Source organism: Emydura macquarii, unplaced genomic scaffold, assembly GCF_026122565.2.
Source record: "Emydura macquarii macquarii isolate MOO-44397 ecotype Brisbane River unplaced genomic scaffold, CSIRO-AGI_Emac_v2 contig_1644, whole genome shotgun sequence".
NCBI classification, from domain to species: Eukaryota; Metazoa; Chordata; order Testudines; family Chelidae; genus Emydura; species Emydura macquarii.
In genome coordinates, this window is record NW_027131781.1 from 27,447,822 (window position 1) to 27,470,636 (window position 22,815).

Below are 22,815 nucleotides of genomic sequence, written 5' to 3' on the forward strand. Positions count from 1 at the left end.
GAGCTTTAGAAATGGAGTGATAAGGCTGAAAATTAAACTGTCTCCTCACAACTTCCCTTGCCTAGATATCTTCATCTAACCCTGCTGCTAGATGTCCCCTCGGGCTGCCACTGGGCAGGTGCTCTAGAGGAAGGGCACCCTCAGGACATTGCACAGGGCATAATTACCAGGCCTAGTGTTTCCAAGGAAACAGAAGTCAGAAGCTGATATTCATTTCAGCCTCAGGTGGCATGTGCCACTCAGTCAACAGAGCCAGGACTTCCAAAGCAGGGATGACACGCAGCTTTATCTGGAGGGAGCTGACAACAGAAGAGAGCAGCCCACCCTGCCCCAGGCCCCCTCACAGCTCGCTGAAATTTTACAAGCATCCTCGCTCCTACTTGTCACAGACACTCCACCGCTGTCAGATCATACAGAGCATGTTTTGCTGTTTACAGCTCCATGTGTGCAAGTCTGATGGGCCTGAGCAACGGAATCCCGCCCCCCCAAAACTGAATTTTCCCAAAGCACAGGGGGCTGTACCTACGTTTTGGTTTAGACACATCTCTAAACAATAGCACAACACCACACCCCCTCTCACGTATTCCCTGCAGGAGGTGCCCTCAGTCCAGGATTTTCTCCCCAGGCACAGCTGAGCATCCCAGCAGTTAGACCAACACACTGAAAGCTCATGATTTAGGGCCAGTTACCACTGCACTGGAACAAAGCAAAGGCTGGGGAAACCACCTTGCATCCGCTACCGCCAAGATCATCTTTGACAGCACCTTAGAAATAAGGCACAGTGAGCCCAACCTGAACCGAGGCTGTGGAGAACTATTATTGCTCATGGCCTGGAAACTGGAAAACAGGCACCAAATGCCCATTGGCCTGAAGATTAGCCCTACAGATCACTGTGAACCCAGACTGCCACCCTTCCCCCCTCCCCGCCATGGAAAGGAGTGAGTCCAACTTATTTTCTATTTTTGCTTCCCTCTAATAGATTTTTTTCCTACGTTGTCTTCAGTCTCTTCTTTCTCCCTACAGTGTGTTCTCCACCTCCTCTCCTGTTTTTGTCCCATCTACATCCCTAACCTCTCGTGTTTTTCTAGTTTAACCCATTACACACACCCATCTCCCCTAGGACACGGACACCTTAGCCAAAGGAGTAAGCCTACGGGCAGAAGACTGACATGAGGTTTGTTCTGCGGGATTGTCCAGGATTAACACCCAAATCAAGTCTGCTGCCACGTTTGTGGGAAAAGAGTCCTTCAAGACCTTTATTAGCAGCTCCACATTTTGCCTCAGCCTCTGGCTAGTAGGTATGGTGAGGGACAAACTCCTACCAGTTTCTGGAAGGAAGAAGGCAATTGTCCCCACTTCCCCACACACCTCCAGGCTGCTGGGAGAATGGCAGGTCTCCACCCTTCTACCTCTCCCCTGGATTTCACTACTGCATCCTCCTTCCCACTCAATTTACCTGTGCAGCTGCTCAGCTCTCCATGGAAGCAGAACGAGCCAGCTCAACTCACATCAGATTCAATGCTGTCCACAAGACTCCTCTAGCAAGACTCTGCGCAAGCTCTCTGCTGCAGCCTGGCAAACCACATAGGCAGCAGCGGTGACACTGGACCAGTGCCTGCACACTCAGCGTAGCAAGTCTGCCTCAGTTACAGCCTGTTCTGCTGAAGGTTTTCCCCCACAATTCTAAGAGCTAGAAATTCATTTTAATCGCCCTAAAAAAATAAAAAAGTCGACATTCCACTGAATTGACATGTGCCCATGAAAGCTGCTTCTTGTGTTGTGGACACCTAGTCCAGCACATTTTATGCTGCAAATTAAAATCTCCCATCCCACCACCTTAATGCTGGTACATTATTCTCACCTTTTATACACTGGTTGGGTCCTCTCCTCATGCTTCACACTGATCTACATTCAATTTTACACCTTTCTCCAAAGCCATCCATTCTTCAAATCTGTCAGATGTTACCCAGTTTAATCAACCCTCCATTGCTTACCAACTCTCTTCGTTTTTGCATCTGCTCATCTAAGGTGCAATTTATCTTCCAGCTCTTTGAAAGGTGATGTTAAAATAACGATCACACACACGGCCAAACATCACTGCTTACTGCTCCCAACTTGGAGGCTACGCTATTCACACCTAGTTACAATTAAATTGTTGGGGAAGTAACACCCATCTGCCACAAATATAACTTTGCATAGGAAGTTACCAACTAATTTTATCAAGATCTAGAGAAAACCATTTAGAGAGCAGAAAAACAAGGTTTAAAAAGCTGCTACATCTCATTTTAGGTTTTGGAGAAAAATCTGCAGCAGCCTCATCACTCAAACACTGCAAAACAAATACATTGTTGGGTGTGTGAATTAGTACAATGTGGAATTCCACTACACATTGAACGGCTATGTCTGCTCAGAGCTAGCCGAGATCTCAGATCAGCCAGTCAGTCTTAACAGGGACAGTGCAGGGTTAGTCCCTTCAGTGCATTTAATTTTACACCTCCCACCACTTCCTTGATGGGACTATTCCACAGTTTTCTAAGGTACATGGGAAAAAGTCTCATAAGAACAGACTACATAATAGAACATATAGATTAAAAATATATATTGAAAACATAAATTGAAAATATAGATTAGAGGATGATGGTGAAATGCCTTTCAAAAGCCTTGGACTCAGCTCAGTCTGGTGACAACTGGCCTGGCTACCTATGTGGAAATCTCCCCCTCCCTTCTCAATATCAAAACTCAACCAATCTAAACCCTGTCATGGGGGGCTTGGAGGTCCAAGCCAGCGTCGGAACACTTCCATCTTGGGGGGAGGGGAAGGAGGGAGAGAGACACCAACTTTAAAACCATTTATTCACACACTAACAACATGTGATCTGACCCCCCCCAAGCCCGCTGAAAATAAACAGTGACTATGAAAGTTTATGGAATGGCTTCAGCTTTCAGACAACATCCTCCACAAACATGAAAGCAGAACAAAGCATACAAGGACAATGCAATGGATAAGGCAGCCAGGTCAGCGAGAGAGCTCACAATGCATCCCCAGTGGAGGATTTATAAATATATATTTCTCATGTAGCATTCAAAGAAAGCCAGTTAGACTAAAACCAAATGGCATCAACACAAGAGCTTAACCCCCTTCTCCATGGAGAGACGCACGCGTGAACAACAACCAGCAGCTCCCCCCTCCTCCACTCCCCCAAGTCTCAGGTAGGGAGAATTGCAGAACTGATCTGGGAGGAGGAAGCTGGTACAGGAGCCTCCTTCACCATCCTGGTGCTGTGGCATGTGCTACATTCCACTCCCTTGGGTGTTTGATGCAGTTCTTGTCTCAGCAGCCCCTGAGGCCTCCAAGGGTCTCTTTGGAACAGGTAAGAGGCATTGACATCTGCTTGGAGAGGAGGAAGATAATGAAGGACGTGATCCATTAAAAACTAAAGCCTCCTTACCAGTCTCACTAGGGACTGTGACCCCCCCATTCAGACAAGATAGCTCACACCTTTCTTAAGGACTCCCAACTGCTCCAGGCAATTAACACACAAGCAGCCATAGAAGAGCTCACCTGAACCAGAGGCAGTGCCCTCATGCTCATTTTAATCAATTTAAGGAGAGTAATTACCACTGCAGCACTGCCAGAGGCCTAGGCTTGTCTCCTCCTAAAATAAGTGCCAGTGTAGTAACATTAACCTGAATGCCCCTTTCCTGACTGCTGCCATAGTGCAGCAGTAGCCTCAAACAGAATAAGACTGCTTAAACCAAAGCTGGAAGAGCAAGAAGCTTTTTTAACAAAGGGGAAGCTGTGTACAGCATTGGTTAACCCAGTACAGAAATGTATCGGCTTTTTAAAATGTAGTGTCATTCAGAGCGAACTCAAGCACATCCCTTCTACGTGTCTACACCCAAAACATGCCTTACAGTTAAGAGTCTGAGTGAACATAAAAATAGACAAGTCTTTCAAACGAGTGTGCCACACATCAGGTGATCAGGAAAAAAAATCAAAATTGATTTAAGAAGTCAAGAAGTTGATACTGCTTCTAGCCACCGTGTTCTCCCTGGCGTGCCAGGAATCCATTCCCAGCCCGAACATGAGGCACTGCTAGGCTAACAGGTATAACACACCGCTGCATTTAAAGAGCTTCTATGCCAGTTCATAAACATCTTCCATTTACTATTTGAAGATTACGTGTAGGTGTGCGCGCGTGTATATATATATATATAGTTCTCTATGTAACACATTTCAATGAAAAGTCAACTCGGAGGATATACAGGCCAACCTAACAATGAGAAATGCAGTTTCAGTCCAACAGAAACTTGTTTTCCCTTTCCGCAGGAAAGGATATTTAACCCCTTCTCCCCTCAAAAGCATCTTCAGTTCACGCTGACGTATTCCACAGTGGCTATTCTTCATCAGAGGAAGAGTTCTGATCCAGAGAGTACACCATGAACATCACGTCTGGTCGCGATGGAACGGAGGGGTGGCCAGGCCTCACAATCTCAAAGCCCAAGAAACTGAACGTCTTCAGAAGTGGAGCTACCCGATGGAGGGGGGAGAGAGAGGAAGAGAAAAAAAACCTTAACTTTAGGTATGAAGCTCCTTATTAGCGGTATTCCCCAGCACAAAGTCCACATTGGGAATCAACATTCACATGGGCTAACTCTACATTTTCAGTGCTGTACTGCCCACCAAAAAGGCCATTTTTAGGAGGTCTGTTCCTTTAAATCAAGGTTTCATGTTTACCCTGTCCTTTCCCCATATCTGGTTTCATCACCTGTTGTATCTTGTCTGTCCTTTATGCTGGATCTCCATCTCCCTCTCTCCCCACTCCTTTGGGTATCTTGTCTAGAGCTCACTGGGGCAGGGACGGAGTGTGCTGTGCCTAACACAAGACCAGAGGCCTCTAGGTGCCAATGCAATACACAATTTCAGAAAATGTACGTACCAGAGATATAAAAATCATTGCAGTACCTGAGCATCTCACAGTGACCTAGCCCCTCACTCCCAGGGAGGCTGTGAGAAATATTATTTACAGATGGACAAAGGAGGCCCAGGGAGATTAAGTGACTTGCTTAAGGATACACAGGGAGGCTGTGGCAGTCACAAATTCTGCATAGCTCCACATCCAGTGCTCTTAGACACAAGACCATCCTACATCTGTTGGTAGAATCTGCCAAGTGTATACACCCTACCAAAGTGCGACCTTCCCACATCACCTAGGAAAGCAGTGAGTGTCGTACAACAAACTAAAGAAATGCTTCTAACCTCTGCAGAGGGGGAACTGTCAGTTCCGGCTCATTTCATCACACATACATACTAGGTAACAATGACAAATCTCCCAACACCTACTGTGGTCTTAGTAAGCCACATATTTAAATACTAACAAGTTCAGGTGTGCAGTGTTGTAGCCGTGTTGGTCCCAGGATAGGAGAGAGACAAGGTGGGTGAGGTAACATCTTTTATTGATCCAACTTCTGTTGGGGAGAGACGTTGGTCCAATAAAAGATGTTACCTGACCCATCTTGTCTCTCTAATAAGCTCAAGTAGTAACTTGCTTCTTCCAGCTCCCTGTAAGACACTATTGTTGAGTCACTCCACACCACCAGCTACAACATTATTTATAGACCAGACTTAATTGGGAGTCTGCATACATCTTCCCTGGCAGATGCAAATTTGAGCTGGGGAGCTGGCAGAGTTCACTCCACATGATTACATAAAAAACAAGCAAGCAGCCAACAGCATTCTCCAGCTGACGTGGGGACCCAGGGCATCTGACACACCTGGTGGGCTTGCCTGTAGCAAAAGCCTTTGTGCCCAGATGAAGAGCACACTCACTCAATGGCAGGCAAGGACTGACTAACGACAGCATCCAGGGCTTGAAGCACACTGGGTCACAAAGCTGGGAAGGAACATGTCTAAAAAGTGAGCCAGGTTGCTGAAGGTAATGCAGTTAGTACCCGCAGCAGGACAACCACCATGGGCAGTGCTTTCCTCACCTCCAGCGGAAGAGGAGCTGACCAGGGCTGCTGCAGGAAAAGCTGGAGCTCTCCAATTCCTCTCAGGAGCCGCCACCATCCCCGTGGGAAGGGAGGGGGAGGAAGGACAAGGAAGTGCCCGGCATCTCAGGGCAGCTCTGCTCCCTCCTGCAAGCAAGGAGTGGCTCTTCTGCGTCTCCCCTTTCCCTGGGAAGGGGGGGGGGAGGGGAGAGGATCCTGCTGCAGCCCCACCAGGCCTGGGAAAGGAAGTGAAGCCTCTCTGGGGCTGCAGCTAGAGCAGAGGAGGCAGCAGAATTGATGTGCAGAGCGGGGGAACAGGACTGCTTTTAGGGACAGAATGAATTGTTGGGCAGGGGGACAGACAGATGCGGAGGTGATGACAGACCCCACTTTTAGAGCACTTGAAGCACAGATGGCTGCCAAATGGAACTCACTGGCAAAGCCACCACTGTAGGAATTATCTACAATGGCTTGGGACATTCTTCCCCTCAAGCAGCTTGCTGCCTTAGTACAGTGTACGATTTCACCACCAACACATCATTCATACAACTCTGGCAAAGTGGGTCAAGCCCACAAACCCACACACAAACAAGTAATGGACAAACAAAGGCAGGTAACGGGATACCATGGATACACTTGTTACTAAGGAACCACAGCAGGGTGATCTATGGTAGCTACACTGGGATGACTACCAGGTACTCCTTCAGAAGCATACAAATAATACTTAGATACTCTAAAACCAGCTGGTGTTCTCTGATTAACCGGGCTTTTAAAAAAGGAGGAATCGTCATGGCAGATTTGTTCTGGCTATGAAGTATTCAGCAACTGGAAATGTGCACTCCAGAGCACGTGATATCACACGAGGAAGAAAGGGTTTGAACACTGAGTCAGTTGTTTCAGGATCAAGTATGAAATTTTACTGTAAGGTAAAATATTTTTAGTTGCCTTTGCACACATCTCCCAAATATTACTTGCCTCCAGAGTGGGTAACTCAAGTGTGCTGCCAGCTTTCTATTCATAAGAACAAAAGTTCCTCATTTTCAGAAAGACACTGTTCAGGTAACCTATTTATAAAAATATTTTCCTGTGTTTAGCGCAACTGAGGGGCTCCTAACAGTCTGAAGATAAAACAACCATGCAGGAAGAGATAGAGAATAATCCTCTTTTGAAAAGCAGAGGATTAAAATAAGAATTATAAAGAGTTTTGTTATATCTACTCCCCACTCCTACCATCACATTGCTGTTTGATTACTAGACATTCACTCACTCATTCTTGTAAGATTTAAGACTGGCTCATTCATAACCTTGTGCTTGGACATAAATTCCCTCAGGCTTCCGTGCTCCAATCACCTATCCATTACATCTATCATTAGATACTAGCATAACCCCCTGCAGTCATAAGCATCTACAGTCAGGATAAGAATTACCCACAGGTCTGGAAGAGAACGGAAGTGCTGGGAGATCAAGTGGTCAAAAATCCGCTCAGAAACCATGACAGGGATCAACCTCAGGGCAAACAGCCAGGTACAATCACCTCTCAAAGTGCATTAGTTACCATGTGGGGTAGGATAGCCACTCCATTCCAAATCATGTGAACCTGGTATAAAAAGCTTCAGCTTCACTTCTTGCTGAGAGGAAACATTAAATGAGTCCTGACTAAAGATATCAGAGATCTCATGTTGCTACTCAAGTAGTAAGGGAAAGGCAATTTTCTGCATGGAATCTTACTGTCCCTACGACTCAATTCCTACTGATGCGAGTTGCTATGGACACCCAGCCACAGAGAAATCCAATATTCCTTCTGTACAAGAAATCATCAGTCATTCAAATAAGTAAACAGAAATAATTTCCTATTGGGCAAGTAATTTACAAGAGCTCTAATTAACAGTGTGCTTGTGCAGCGATCACAACAGGAAACTTCCTACTGGCGGAAGTGGCATGGAAAAGACTTGCAGATGACAGCATTTCACAGAGTAGCGGTTTCACTCTAGACCCAAGGGAGAGAAAAATACCACAGAGGTTGAAGTTCTCACCTCTATCTTCTCTGCTTTTTCTGAAGCAAATAAAGACATAGCTTGCTTTCATTTTCTCTTCAGCAAATTCCAGCAGTGCTAGTAATCTGTCAGGGAGGAGGAAAAGGAAAGAGCAGGTCAGTCACACCAAGCTATCAGCCCCAAGGAAGTGGCTGGGCGCTGCCAGCCTAGCCCGAGGAGGAACTGCTTCGGTGTTTTGACACACACGAGACGCTGTCCCACAGACACCCGGGTTAACACTGGAGGAGGAAACAGAGGACCTTCCTGCTTCACTGCCTGCCTCCCCTCCTCCCCCAAAACCAGAAGCAATCCTGCAACTAACTCTGTCAAGATAGAGCCTGTCTTTTTGTTGTTTTATTGCACCTAGCATAACTAGGCCCCACAGTAATACAAGTTATTAATAGGAGTCACTGAGTGAGTCCTCCAGCCCTCTCATTTCATGTAAGTGTGAGGGAAGTGTCCATGAATTTCCTTGGTACTAGATGGGGTGAGCTCTCCCACATTCACGCCAGGGCGCTAGGCACTAATATCTATCCCACCAGAACAACTGCTCAAGTCTGGGAGTTAGGCCTGTTCTATACTGAAAAGTTTTATCAGCAAAGCTATGTCAGCCAGGGGTGCAAAAAAGCCACAGCCCTGACCGACAAATATGCCAACAAAACTCCCGGGTAGACACAGCTATGTCAGCAGAAGCCCTCTTCCAGTGACATAGCTAACTCTGCTCATGGAGCTGATGTTTCTACACCCACAGGAAAAAGCCTTCTGTTGGTGTGGACTGCATCTATGCGACAAAGGTTTGCTGGCATAGCCATGCTGACAGTCTCTATGGGGTTTAGACATACCTTTAGTCTGCTCTAGCAGAAAAGTATTTGGTAACCAAGATCTCCATATTTCAGACGCAACAGTTCATAGCTGCTATTGATCCAACCTGTGTCCTGTTTTCTCTCACTTAACCTTTAAATCAGGGGTTCTCAAACTTTTTTTGCTGGGACCCCCTTTGAAAATATTTCCGGCTGTGATGACCTCCCCCCCAAAAGTGATGATCCCTCCCATTCCATGCCATCCTTACCGGCATGCATGGCGGCTTACAGCTCATGACCCCCCCCCCCCCCCCATAACAACCTCGCAACCCCGGAGGGGTCACAACCCCCAGTTTGAGAACCCCTGCTTTAAATGATTCGTGAAGTTTCTCATACAAAAAAAGTAGGGTTGGGGGAGGAGAGAAGGTGAAGAAGTTGCCTCAGAGCCAGTGAGAATTTTGCATATTGTTCACAGAACAGGTCTCACATTGTTAAGACTGATGAAGCTGTTTTCCATCACTGCCATGCTGGTGAGGGTGCAGAAAACTTCTGAAATATTTTCTACCTACTAGTAAAACAAACTGCACTAATCCCAAGTACTACAGCCCCACTGATCAGTTTAGTCTGGACTCTTCAGTCAGTCATTGACCTAAGACTCTAGCACTGCACCACTGGAAGTTATGAATAGGAATTTAATCCAGACCTAATTAAACCTCAGCCAGCAAGATTGGAGAACATCTAGGGGGATTAATTTGGAAAGGATTTTGTTAATATGATAAGGATCTATTTTAATTATAAACCTCAACCAGGCTTATTTTACCTAACTAAAAATAATCTTATGAAATTGTAGTGACTTGGGCAGACAAATACCCTCACAGAAGAATCTGTGCCTGTGGATTGGGAGAGCCAGAATATTTATGAATTACGGAAAACACAAGGAGATTTCTCTGGACACCATTGGTACAGGATGGAGTACAGTGCAGATGTACATAGTACACAGTCTAGCATGGTGTACATACATGTTTAAGTTCCATATGCAGTTGGACCCAATTTTTAAGGAACACACAAACCTACATTGGGGATCAAAAAAAACGTGGAAAGGCAAGTGAGGATGGAAGGGTGTGGAAGAGGAAGGAAGATCCTGATGTGCTGTTTGGTAAGGGCCCAATGAAATTTATACACAACATCTATAATCAATCTGTGCTGTCCACTTCAACACAAAGTTATTGGATCTCAGAGTTCAGAGATTCTTCAAAGGGTTCTGGGATGGCTTCAGTAGAACAACGAACAGCTGCACTAAGAGTAAGCTAACTCAAACTGATGACACAGGGAAATTATGCTTTGGGACAGTGTAATTATCTGTACGGAAATAAAAATGCTCACCCCAAAAAGCTTGTCCAACTGGTCAAGTGCCAAAAATTTGGGGAGATAACCCCCTTCCCCCAACGCATCTAGTATCTGTTCCTGCCGGAGGCAGGTTACCAGAGCAGGGTCACTGCTGGTCTTACCTGGAATGGGAAATACTAAGTACCAGACAGTCATGCTGATCCTTTATACTATTTGAATTCTTACGCTAAAAAGGAGAAGAGCAAATCAATTTTGATCCCCAGGGGAAAAAATACATTCAGAACCACAAGAACAAGGAAGCTGTTTTGGTGTAGAAGGGAGTAATGGAATATTTATATTTACAATCTAAGAATGGAGGTATAGCACAAACCCCTCACTTTATCTTGTCAACGCAACTGCCAGCGTCAGATTGGTTATCAGTCATACCTTCTTCCACAGGCAGCTCACCCTGCATATGCTACTCAAACATCTTTAGGATCTTACCCTTCTTTGCTCCCGTCAGCTAATAAGCCATCAGGGATTTCCACAAAAAGGCTCTGATTGGAGAGTACTGCATCCCAGGAGGAGACCTTCACTTCCGTTATCTTGTACTGGAAGTGGACGATGTGAGGTTTCCCTTCATGCACTGGGACATCTTGGTTAACAGTGAGCTTCTCGTCCTTCGGTTTTTGATGGGGAGGGAAAGAAAAAAGGGAAAAATGAAATACAGCCCGAGCTAATAAAATAAGCTCAGTTATTTCAATGTCTCTCAACACTGGGTAAAGTTGGTGCTACCTGTAGGGTTCCATTTAGAAAAAAAATCTCAATAATTTAGATTGGTTTTACAAAGCCTTAGCATGGTTTGAAAATTTTTAGTGCAATTTCAAATTCAAGTTTATAATGATCTAAAACTACTACAGCTAAGACTATAAAGAGGTAAAGAACACAAATAAAACAAATCCACTCGTTCTTTAGGTTTTGGTTTTTTGTAAACTATTGTCTGATACTACAGTAGATCGTGTTGACATACTGTAATGATCACCGTAAAGAGAACTCAAGCTTCCCCATTCAAATATCCTCCAGTTCAGTTATAACTTGTTTTGCTGATACCACATTGAAAAATTACACTTATGAACAAGAGTAGTGTCATTTCACTCCGTAACAGGTTACACTGACAAATAAAAACACAGCTCTCTTTGATTTCAATACTTGTCTAGTAGTTCAAAGTATCTGCTGCTAAGGTCTGGCAAGTTGTGCGCCCAGTTTTCAAGCACCACCACAAGAAAGCAAGCAGCTGGTAGATTCCAGGTCATGTCAGTGTGGAGCACCATCTGTAGCACATAGTAGTGATCCAGTTTGGCAATGAGAAGGCCCGGATTACTCTGGAGCGGTCTCACAATCACAAGGAATGGTCCTGGCCAGGGGCAGAAGGTAAAAAGCATTCCCAGATGGGTGAGGCTATTTTTAGCACCCAGGAGATTGATGAATATTGTTGAATTGGGAAAAACCTGATGGTCAGTGAGTTGGGTTTTTTTTTATATAAAGGGAGTTAAACTCCGTTCTGACCCAGCAACTCTTGACAGCAACCAACAGCCCCATGGTCCCCACCCTAATCACTTCCTCACCCCAACTGTTACAGATAACCACAGTTGCTGCATTTTTCTGCTAAATGATCAGCTTTGAAATAGTTAAGGATGACACTGAAGTCACCATTAAGTTTCGGAGTCAACACTCCTTGGAGACAAATGGTGCCATTCATAGCTCCCAGGTTTATTGTTTCAATCTGTCTGGCTGTAGACTAAGGAAGACAAAAACATTACAAATGTGACTGATGTGGTGTTTTCTGTGCAATCCAGAGGCTAGAATCTAATCTGGAAATAAATTTAGAATAGGCAACCAAATTCTACTGTAGGGGGAAGATTCTAGGGACAAATTTGCTACTGAATCAAAAGAGGAGGAGGAAGGGAAAAAAAAAAAAAAAAAGACTTCAGACATACTCATGACCCCTCTTGCCTAATGGTGTCAATGGATGATGGGATGGAGTTAGATCCTAAGCACACTTTGAGACCGTTCGGTCAATGAACAAGTGCATAGTCCCCTGAAGAGGATGTAACCTGATGAAGTGAAAAAAATCCATTGCTAATGTCATAACTTATGCTGGAATCTTATTTTTAAGTCAGACTATTTCACCAAATCAGTACTATAACTCCCACCTGCTTGGTTCATGCTATTCTGTTAGACAGACCTAATGTACTGCATACAGCAATTAAACAGAGCAACACTGCTTCAGACAAACACCATCTTGTCAAAACATCCATTATTAAAAAATGTACTGTCAGGAGCCTGCATCTATTCTAGCCAGCAAACCCACACTACAGTGGCAACTATGCTGCAACCAATTTTAAGTGCTACTTTAGTTCAGAACCAATGTGAACAGGGATATCTTCTTCTTCCACATAATCACAGAAGCCGAACTGTGGTACAGATTAATCTTCTACGTAGTCAAACAGCACAGTTCTAACAGTTGTTAGGAAAAAAAAGCCCCTGGTGTTTCAATGTCTTGCTAGCTCAGTTTCAACCAAAGAATGGCCAAGGCCGAAGTGTCACAGTAAGGTTGATGCTACAGTCATAACTCAACAGCATTGAGCCTTTGTTTACAGATGGATTTGAGGAGCGTGAGCCTCAGATTTACATTCTGACTAGTCAGCTTGTCATAAAATGGTATTAAAAACAGATCATTGGTGTTTGCTTCTGACTACTAAAACTGAGAGGACCCTATTTGGTTGTAGTGTCCAAGGCTGGATCAGGCAGCTTCTCACATCTCATCAAAGGGTGTTTGGGTTTGCTAAGCTGAGCAAAGGAAGCTGCCATCTGTTCTGAATGCACAAAACACAGAATATCAGTGCTGAAAAACGAGTTGACATTTAGTCAGACTAAGACTTATCCTGTGGGGAACAGGTTTATTCATTAGATGTGAAGTGAGCCTGCATGGTTGCGCACACTCACTGTATTTACTACAGCTTCAAACCATCAATCCTAACAAAACTAATGGGGGGTAACAGCTGTGCTTAAGTGGTGCTTAACTTGTGTGGTAGCCAAATCAGCTTGTAACAACCGGGAGTGAGTCAACGTTAAAAGCCATGCCTTAGCCCATGGACAATCCTGAACTATGTTTTAAAAATATATTGTTAAAACTGTTTGGCTCTATGCACTAGCCAACTAGATTCCTCACCAGGAGGCTAATATGGTATTTTCATGATGTTCTTGTTTCTGTAGTGCAGAAAGTACTTGAAATTTCAGAAAGATCTCCTTTTTCCACTTTTCTGCTTAAGAGAGATTACAAGAGGGAAGCACACAATCAGAGTATTAGAGTTGGAAGGGACCTCAGGAGGTATCTAGTCCAACCCCCTGCTCAAAGCAGGACTAACCACAGCTAAATCATCCCAGCCCAGGGCTTTGTCAAGCCACAGCTTGAAAACCTCTAAAGATGGAGATTCCACCACCTCCTTGGGTAACCCATTCCAGTGCTTCACCACCCTACTAGTGACAAACTTCTCCTAATATCCAACCTAGACCTCCCCCACTGCAACTTGAGACTATTGCTCCTTGTTCTGTCATCTACCACCATTGAGAACAGTCTAGCTCCATCCTCCCTGGAACCCCCTTTCAGGAAATTAAAGGCTGCTATCAAATCCCCCCTCACTCTTCTCTTCTGCAGACTAAACAAGTCTAGTTCCCTCAGCCTCTCCTCATAAGTCTTGTGCTCCAGCCCCAAATCAATGTTTCAGAAGTCAAAAAACTAGGGCCAGGGGAAGGGAGGAAGGAGTGGGCTGGGACTGATAGGTTGAAAAGGGAGGCCTATGTCTACACAGATAGGATGGCAGAGGCTTAGGGTATGTCTGCACTGACAGCGGCAAAGTCGCCACCATCAGATCAACTTATCTGGATCGACTGAGCCATCAGTGTAGACCTGCTCAATTGATCAGGAAGTCGAGGTACTAAAACCAGCTCCTCAAGTGGAGTAGGATTGTGTTGACAGGAACACAGTTCCTGTCGGCTCAGTGCAGTGAAGACACCACGCAGAACAGAAGTACAGCAGTCTACAGGAGTTACACAAGCTACTCTGTGTAGCTCGGGTAACTCCCGTCGACTGCCACCAAATCGCCAAGTAAGTGTAGACCAAGCCTTACAGAATAGGGGAAAGCTTCCCATGTATAGCCTGTCCTCTCTGCTGGAAGTAATTATGCACTTCTGAGGGCTTTTTTCAGATACTTGAGTAGCTATGATGAGGGTTCCTTTCCTGTAAAACAACCCCTCCACACTTGCACAGACACCCTGTCCCACACACGCTATTGCCATAACCTGGCTGTTTATTCCAGTAGTGCAGCATAATTACATGGATTAACTTGTGGCCAGTTCCCCCAATTGTTTGGGAATTAAGTTTTATATGAGCCCCCTTTCTCACGCAACTGTTTCTTTATCCATGTACATTAAAATACAATTAAACCACTATCTCCGCATGTCAAAAAACACTTGGAGCTGGGAAGAAAAGTCTGTTTCCAAGAAGGGGAAGCAGATCAGGAGTCTTTCAGAATCTGCTCAAAGTGAAGTTCTATTTATGCCATTAAAGTTTGGTTTCAGGTCAACTCTGCAGGACACATGCAAACTAGTGCTAGAGGAGAAGGTGTCAAGATAGCGATGTCTTAAAAAACAGACAAAAACTTTTGCCTCAGTTATCAGTTCTACAGTCTTGAACTAAATCTCTCAATGAAAATTTGTCCTTGATTCTCTAATCTATTTTCATCAGAATTTCCTGTGCACAAGAAATCTAATCTGATTATATTTCTTAATTAAGCCAAGAGAAACAGCAGGAAGGACCATGCGTACTGACAGTTTATTGGGGAGAAAGGATGTTATGATCCACCAGAGCCAAATGACTTGAGAACCCCATGTGTGCAGTTTCCTCTTGGCGTATGCAGCACCCGCATCCTCCTGCCAAGTTTACCACCCAGAGCACGTACTTCAGCACAAAGTCACTGCCTGCAATACAATAGCAACGCTGACTGCTGACTTTGCGTTGTGCAGTACAGTCCTCTTGATTAGAGCTGAATCTTTTAAGTCTCTTAACATTAAAAATGGCAATAAAGGCAGCCCCAGCCTTTTCATTTATAATACTGCCTGTTACATGTACAATCTGTTTAATAGTGTAGTCCCAAATGGGCTGGGGGGAGGGGAGGAGGGAGGGATTCTCAGGAACAGATGTCCATGGACAGAAGTTAAAATCTGGGTTCCAATCACTAACAGATCCTTCCTCCTTGGGCTGATGGGAGCTGTCTTGTGGTAGCTTATCCCATAAAGCAGAAACATTTGTGTCACTCAAAGATAACCCCATAGAACTATTAAGGAGTTGTGCTTTGTAGGAAGGGACAGCCAGTTCTCACTGGCTGCAAACTGAAGGGAAAGAACAGGACTGATGGCAGAAAACCAAACTAAAGAAAGATACAGAGGGGTGTACTTCACAGAATCACAGAAATGTAAGGCTGGAAGAGACTTTAAGAGGTCATCAAGGGACCAGCCTCCTGCACGGAGGGAGGACCACATAAACCTAGACCATCTTTGACAGGTTTTTGTCTAACCTGTTCTTAGAAACTTCCAATGAAGAGGATTCCACAATCCCCTTAGACGCCTATTCGACAGCTTAACTACACTTAGAGTTCAAAAGTTTTTCCTCATATCTAACCTAAAAATCTCACTTGCTGCAGATTAAGCCCCTTACTTCCTGCCCTATCTTCAGTAGACATGGAGAACAATTGTTTACACTCCTCTTTATAACAACCCTTAAAATATTTAAAGACTTATCAGCTCCCTCCCTCAGTCTTCTTTTCTCAAGACTAAACATGCCCAGGCTTTTTAATCTTTCCTCATAGGTCATTTTTATTGCTACCCTCTGGAGTCTCTCCAATTATTCCACATCTTTCCAGAATTGGACACAGTACTCCATTTGAGGCCTCAACAGTGGAACAGTTATCTCCTGTGTCTTGCATTCAATACTCCTTTTAATACACGCCAGAATATTAGCCTTTTTCACAACTGCGTCATATAGTTGACTCATTCAATTTGTGATTCACTATGACCCCAACACCCTTCTCAGCAGTACTACCACCTAGCCAGTTAGTCCCCAATTTTCAGGTAGGCACAGTACTTTGCATTTGTTTTTACTGAATTTCCATCTTGCTGATTTCAGACCAATTCTCCAATTTGTCAAGGTCCTTTTGAATTCCAATCCTGTCCTTCAAAATGCTTGCAACCCTTCCCAGCTTGGTGTCATCTGCAGATTTTCTAGGCACTCTCCACTTCATTATCCAAGTCATTAATGAAAGTACTGACTAGTACGGGACCCAGGACGGACCCCCCCCCCAGATATTACCTCCATTTTGACAGCAAATAATTGATAACTATGGTCTTTCCAATCAGTTGTGCACCCACCTTATAGTAATTAAATCTAGACCATATTTCCTTAGTTTGCTTATGAGACTGTCATGTGGCACTTGGTCAAAAGCCTCACTAAAATCAAGATGTACCATGTCCACTGCTTCCCCACCATCCATTAGGCCAGTAACCCGGTCAAAGAAAGAAACTAGATTGGTTTGGCATGATTTGACCCTGACAAATCCATTTTAGCTATTCTTTAACCCTATCATCCTCTAAATGCTACAAACGGATTTAATCATTTATTCCAGTATCTTTCCAGGTACTGAAGCTAGGCTAACGGATTCTCTTTGCTCCCCTTTTTAAAACAGGTACTATGTTCGTCATTCTCTAGTTCTCTGGGACCTAACCCATCCTACATGAGTTCTCAAAGATAATTGCTAATGTTTCCGAGATTGCTTTGAAATAAAAGATCAGCCAGAGGTATTTTACTATGCAATCTCTTCCTATGTACATTTTAAACAATACCTAGGGTAGCAGCTGAAAGTGGGGAAGTAGCCCCCACCCTTTTGTAATGCTATCAGTAATTTTTAGGATGTAGCATTCCTAGCTTCCTGTCGAACCAGGACGATTGTCAGCCACTTTGGTTTAGCATTTTATCTTTTTGGTCCCTATTTCCTATTGTTCAGAAGATGTTTAGAAAGTTACTTCATGTGTTTACACAGCAGTCTCATGTGTACCAGCAGGAACACAGAGCTCTGGGAACAGTACTGCTGAGTTCATTGCTGAAAGCAGACCAGCAGGGAGAACTCACTTGTTTCTCAATTAGCCGGGGGTATTTTTTCATTAAACCAAGAACAGCATTCAGGTCTGTGTTTCTACTTTGACTAAACTGGCAGTGTCACTTTAGTTTAAGGGTCTTACCTTATTTGTTCTCCTAGTTCAGTTACTTTTACCCTCGTAATTCAAGCACTGGGTATAAAGTACGGGAGGCTGCAGCGAGCAAGATGCAGTGTATTCAAGATGCAAGGGTATTCCTTGGCCTGCTCCTGTGCTGGCATCCCTGCACTGCCAAGCCAAGCTTAGCTGCACAAGACTGCCTTATCCTCCGCCCCCCCCCCCGTCCTTACCACCCCTCGCTGCTTTGTCCCCTGCCTCTTCTCCTAACTCCCACTGCCCTTCCTGCCCTATCCCTAACTCTGCTATCACCCCTACCTGTTACTGTCAGTCTTCTGCCCTGCCTCTTCTTGCACTCATAACTCCCCCTTCTGCACCCAACCCAGCATCCCCTCTCCCTGCCACTATCACTCACACCCTGCCTTTTGACCCCACCTACTGGCCATGACTTCTCAAAACTCTGCACCCACCCAACAACTCCTAGCTCCCCAGCTGCCTCCCTGAGCTTTGCCTCTGTTTCTTCTTCCGCTCTGACTCACCCAACCCACCCATGCCTCTCCTAGTGTGAGGCTCCTACAAGGGCCAGGGTTGGATCTTTGTCCCCCTAATCCCCTGTGGTGACAGCTCTCATTTTCTGCTCTTTTCCCCTGGTAGGGTTCCCGGCTGGCCCAATCCTGCCTGTTCTCCTTTCCCGTCTCTTCCCAGCCTGTGGCTGGAGGAAGAGCAGTTGGCACAAGCAGCAGCAAGCTTGAGCCGATCTCTGCCAAGCAGTTGACTAGGGTGCTGGGCAGCAGTCTCGCTTCCTGCCAGGATGAAGGGACTTCTCTAGACCACAGTGTCAGAGCCTGGGATCCTCCAGTGAAGCACTGAGTCTGGGCAGCGGGACCTGCTGTGTTTGGGGGACTCCCCACCAATGGAGTGGTGGCACCAGGCCTTCTGATTGTTCAGGAAAGCCTCCCTGTTTCTTCGCAGACCATCTCCTTGTTGTGCCCCAGCTCCCCCTGCCACGAAGCGGGGGCACCGGCTGATTTCCCTGCAGCTCCTGGCTGCACAGGGAGAAGGGCCAAAACTCTGCCCCCAGCACCTTTGATTAAGTCAGAAGTGGTATAGCCCCTAGACGCAGTAAGGCAACCCAGCCCCGCAACCTTCCCAATCTGAGCATTGCTTATAACAAAAAAGTAACATTTCTTTAAGTGCACAGGAGAACCCAGATGTCTCAGTTATAACAAAACAGGAAATTAGTTCTCTAGATATCAAATTACGCTCACCTTATATATCAGAGAAGGATCCCTGCCACCCCCTCGCCCACCGGGGATCTTCGACAGTGGGTGAGGGGCATCAGGAGCACCACAGAGGCCCTGGAACAATGTGCCTGGAGCACTGTAGCTGTGGACTGTTACTCAAAGGTAAAATACTACTGCAAAAGAGAAAGAAACAGCACAAAGTTACATTAGCAAATGTTTAGTGGTTCAGCTATCAAAACTCCAAACGACAATTCGAGAACACTCATGTTAACATCCCCTGACAGAATGTCAGTGACAAATTTCATGTTTCTAGCATGTGGGCGTGTAACTCAAAGATGCCTGAGCTCTGTTTTACCAGAAAAACTGCTGTGCTACTTGAAATAGGGGAGCGGCTTCTTGTGAAAAGTTGGGAGTGTGCTGAACAACCTCATATCAATAAGGGAGGTTTGGGAAACTGCCAATAGCAGATGGCTAGAAAGGCACTACCAGATGAGCATACATTATCTATAAACAAACACCTACAAATAGACAGGCTCTAGAACGAGAAGGTTTAAATTTCACTTTTTCAAAAGGGGGAGGAACAAGGAACTAGTTGTCGAAAAATTTTAAGCGCACTATTAAATGTTTATGGTGTTGACATTTTCATACTCAAATGAAGCCTCGTGAGATCCAACGTCAGGCTGAAGGACACTTGCAAGTTTTCCTCATGCACTTGTGTCCTAAACCTTGATTTCTTGGGGGGTGAGCACAAGGGAGGAGAGAGTTCAGAAGCTTGTTACTTAGGTTAAGAAACCTTCCCTTACAGTTCATGTTTTAAAACATGGCTACAGGGTCACTTGAGCAAAGACTAAGGGCACGGCTACAGTAGTGCAGCAGAGTGCTCTCCCATTGGCTTAATTACTCCAGCCCCCACGAGTGGCACTAGCTGTGTTGCTGTGAACAGCGCTGTCTGTGTAACTTATATTGCTCAGGGGAGTGGTTTATTCATGATCCTGAGTGATGTAACTTATGCCAACATAAGCTGTATTGTAGACATAGCCGAAGTCTCTTTCAAACTCCACCAGATATTCCAAGACTTCTAGCAAGTCAATGAGGGAAACTATTTTACTTCTGGAGCATTGCTTCTTCCGCTGGCATTGTAATGGCTCCTTTTTCTGGGACACTGCTTAGCAAGAATACTACACTAACAAGACCTGCAAAACCCCATGCAAAGAAGCAGGTGGTCATTCTTCAGTATTCCTGTTATGCAAAATCCAAGTATGAAGTTACATAAATACCACCTTCCTAGTTCCATTGAAAACAGTGGTGTTTTGAGTAACTCTCTAACAGAGATAGCCAGTAAGGAAAACCCCACAATAAAAATGCAGCAAACATCCACATTAAACATCATAAGTTTGCATTAGGTCCTCCCACACCCTTTCCTATAATTTTTGTACACATTAACTTAATTGCAAAGTAATGTTTTCCTACATTGTTTTCCCTCTGTGCCTGCAAGAATCATGTAAGTTTCCAAGGACTAAGTCCTGACTGATCCTTTACCTCAGGACTACCCAAACCAGTTACACAGTATGTTTGCATGAAGGGGGATTGTTTGTATAGCATGTGACTGATGAAACATTTACAGGAGAGCCAATCTCAACTTGCAAAAAAACAACTGTAAACACTGTGGCAAAATGCAGACCAAAAAACACTGGCTACAAGTACTAGTAAAATGCTGCAGAGTTTAAATATTCTTCCCCTCCGCCATTTCAAATATTCTAACACATAACATGCTTTGGCACTAGTCTGAAGGCACAGTACTTGCAGAAACAAACGCTGTTTAAACAGACTAGTAACAGACAGATACAAAGCAGTTTTACTTAAAGTGATGTATGGGCAGGTTCGTCTACACACATGCTCAGTTGCATTTTGTATTAACTCGGTCCTTCCTCATCGCCCACATCACCGGAACAATCAATTGATTGTCACACCTCTCTAGCAGTTGTTGGCATAGAGCTGCATGACAAAACGCTTTGCTGTGCAATGCTCATTCCCTTCCCCAAAGAATGTTGGAAGCTTTATTCCCCCCACCCAGTGAACAATGTAGTATTGATAACTCCCCCTTCAAGTCACAATCATTGCTTCAAGAAGCTGAATAATGAAGTGATGAAAACCAAGTATTTTCACCCAAGGTAGCTCAGAAGAAGCATTTCCTAATGTCACTTTTCTTGGTAAATGTGAAATTTATTACAGTGGTTAGTCCTACTTCCTAACCTTAAGGTGTGCTATGAATCCTTTATGCTATGCCAGGCCCTTCACAGCAGCCAGAAACCTCTGCCAACATATTTAAAGAACAGCGAATTATTTGATCTCTTCCACTGCTATGTTTTCTTGGACCTCCATATTACTGCCACACACTCATCCTCCACCCTCTATCTATGCCCCCAGAAAAAGGCCCAAGCCAATCTAGCCAAAAGTTGTACCTCATGCTACATGCAGAGGTAGTACTATGGGGCAACTCAGCTCTGCTTATAGGGGGAAGTAGATGTGGAAGGAGCAGATTAAAAAGCATCGTTCACTTTCCCAACTCTGTACTAATGGCAGCTTTGGAAGGAATGGTATACGTCTTAGGCCTTGTCTATACTACAGACTTTTGTTGACAAATGCAAGCTTTTGTCAACAAAACAGTGAAGGTGTACACACTACAAAGCTCCGACAAAACACTTCTGCTTTGCTGACAAAACAGAACTACCTTGACGAGCAGCACAAAGCTTTTTGAAGCAAAATTAGATGGACAAAGCATCAGTGTAAACACTGCGCTTGGTTATGTTGGTGTAAATGGCATCCAGGCCGTGTCCCACAATGCCCATCCTGATTGCTCTGGTTGGCAATTTGAACTCCGCTGCCCTGCAGACAGGCACACAGGCATTGCCCCAAACCTTTTTTTTTTGAAATTCCACTTCCTGTTTGTTCGGCCTGGAGAGCTCACATCGCATCTTCCTAGCTGACCATGGCCGCTCCAGGCAGCAAACACTCTCCTGCCTGGCACACACCTAAGCTGCTGCATCTGCTGGCTCTGTGGGGAGAAGAGGCTGTGAAGTCCCAGCTCTGCACTCCAGCCGTAGGAACGTCTATACATACAGTCAGATTTCTCGTGGCATGGTGGATGAGGGCTACAATCGGGACACGCATCAGTGCTGTGCGAATATAAAGGAGTTGTGGCAGTGTACCAGAAGGCAAGGGAGTCAAACTGTCGCTCTAGTGCTGCTTCTAGAAGAAGCTGGACACCATCCTTGGCAGCAACCCCACCTCCACTGCCAAGAGCCCCCTGGATACTTCGGAGAGGGATGGAGACAGCAGAATCAATGCCGAGGATAAAGTGGTGGACAAGGAAGTCAAATCTGAGGATGAGATGGGCTAGGCGACATGGCTGTCTGGTACCTTCGAAAGCCAAGACCTCTTCTTGACCCAGGAGGGTTACAGCTGGTCCCAGCACTCCCTCTCTGGTGCACATGATGCAGGTGAGGGGAGTCCAAGTAAGTGATTGCTTTGAGTTGATACCGCTCAGTTACACAGAGGTAAGAGCTGTCCTTTGTGTTATATGCCAGAAGTGGGTGAAGGGATAGAAATGTACCGTACTAGTTGGGTTTGCATCTGCTTCACATTCTCTGGTGCAGCTATGCAGCGGGGAGGAACAGTGCACACCGAGATTTCATGGAAATCCTCCACAGAGATCTCAAGGAAAAAGCTTTCCTGGAGGTACTCGCCAATCTTCTGCCAAAGGTTCCTTGGCAGAGCTACTTTGTTCCTTCCCCCGTTGCAGGAAACCTTCCCACACCAATCGACAGTCACTTGTGCAGGGACCAAGGCGGCACACAGGCGAGCAACATAGGGACCCAGTCTGAAGCTGCACGCATGCAGCAGAGGCATCCTTGCTTACCCTCAGGAGCGAGATATCGGCTTGAATGACCCCCAGCTATGGTAAGTGACGGCAGAATTTATAATTTTGTTGCTAGATGCTTACTGTAATCCCCTTAGAAAACCACCAAGACCCTTCCCCCCATTTTGAGTGCACCCTGCCCTGGGTCGTACTCACCATGTTTAGAGCATTTGCCA

At 45.1% G+C, this 22,815-nt stretch overlaps 1 protein-coding gene across 1 annotated transcript; it reads right to left on the reverse strand.

The window, feature by feature from the left end:
• Nucleotides 1–2,836: 2,836 nt before the first annotated feature.
• OAZ2 (ornithine decarboxylase antizyme 2) lies at nucleotides 2,837–22,629 on the reverse strand. Its single transcript, XM_067556066.1, is given in 6 exon segments — nucleotides 2,837–4,531; nucleotides 8,025–8,110; nucleotides 10,655–10,830; nucleotides 18,745–18,816; nucleotides 18,818–18,893; nucleotides 22,334–22,629. Coding segments are annotated over 6 exon segments (840 nt in total). The 3' UTR covers nucleotides 2,837–4,397.
• Nucleotides 22,630–22,815: the final 186 nt, after the last annotated feature.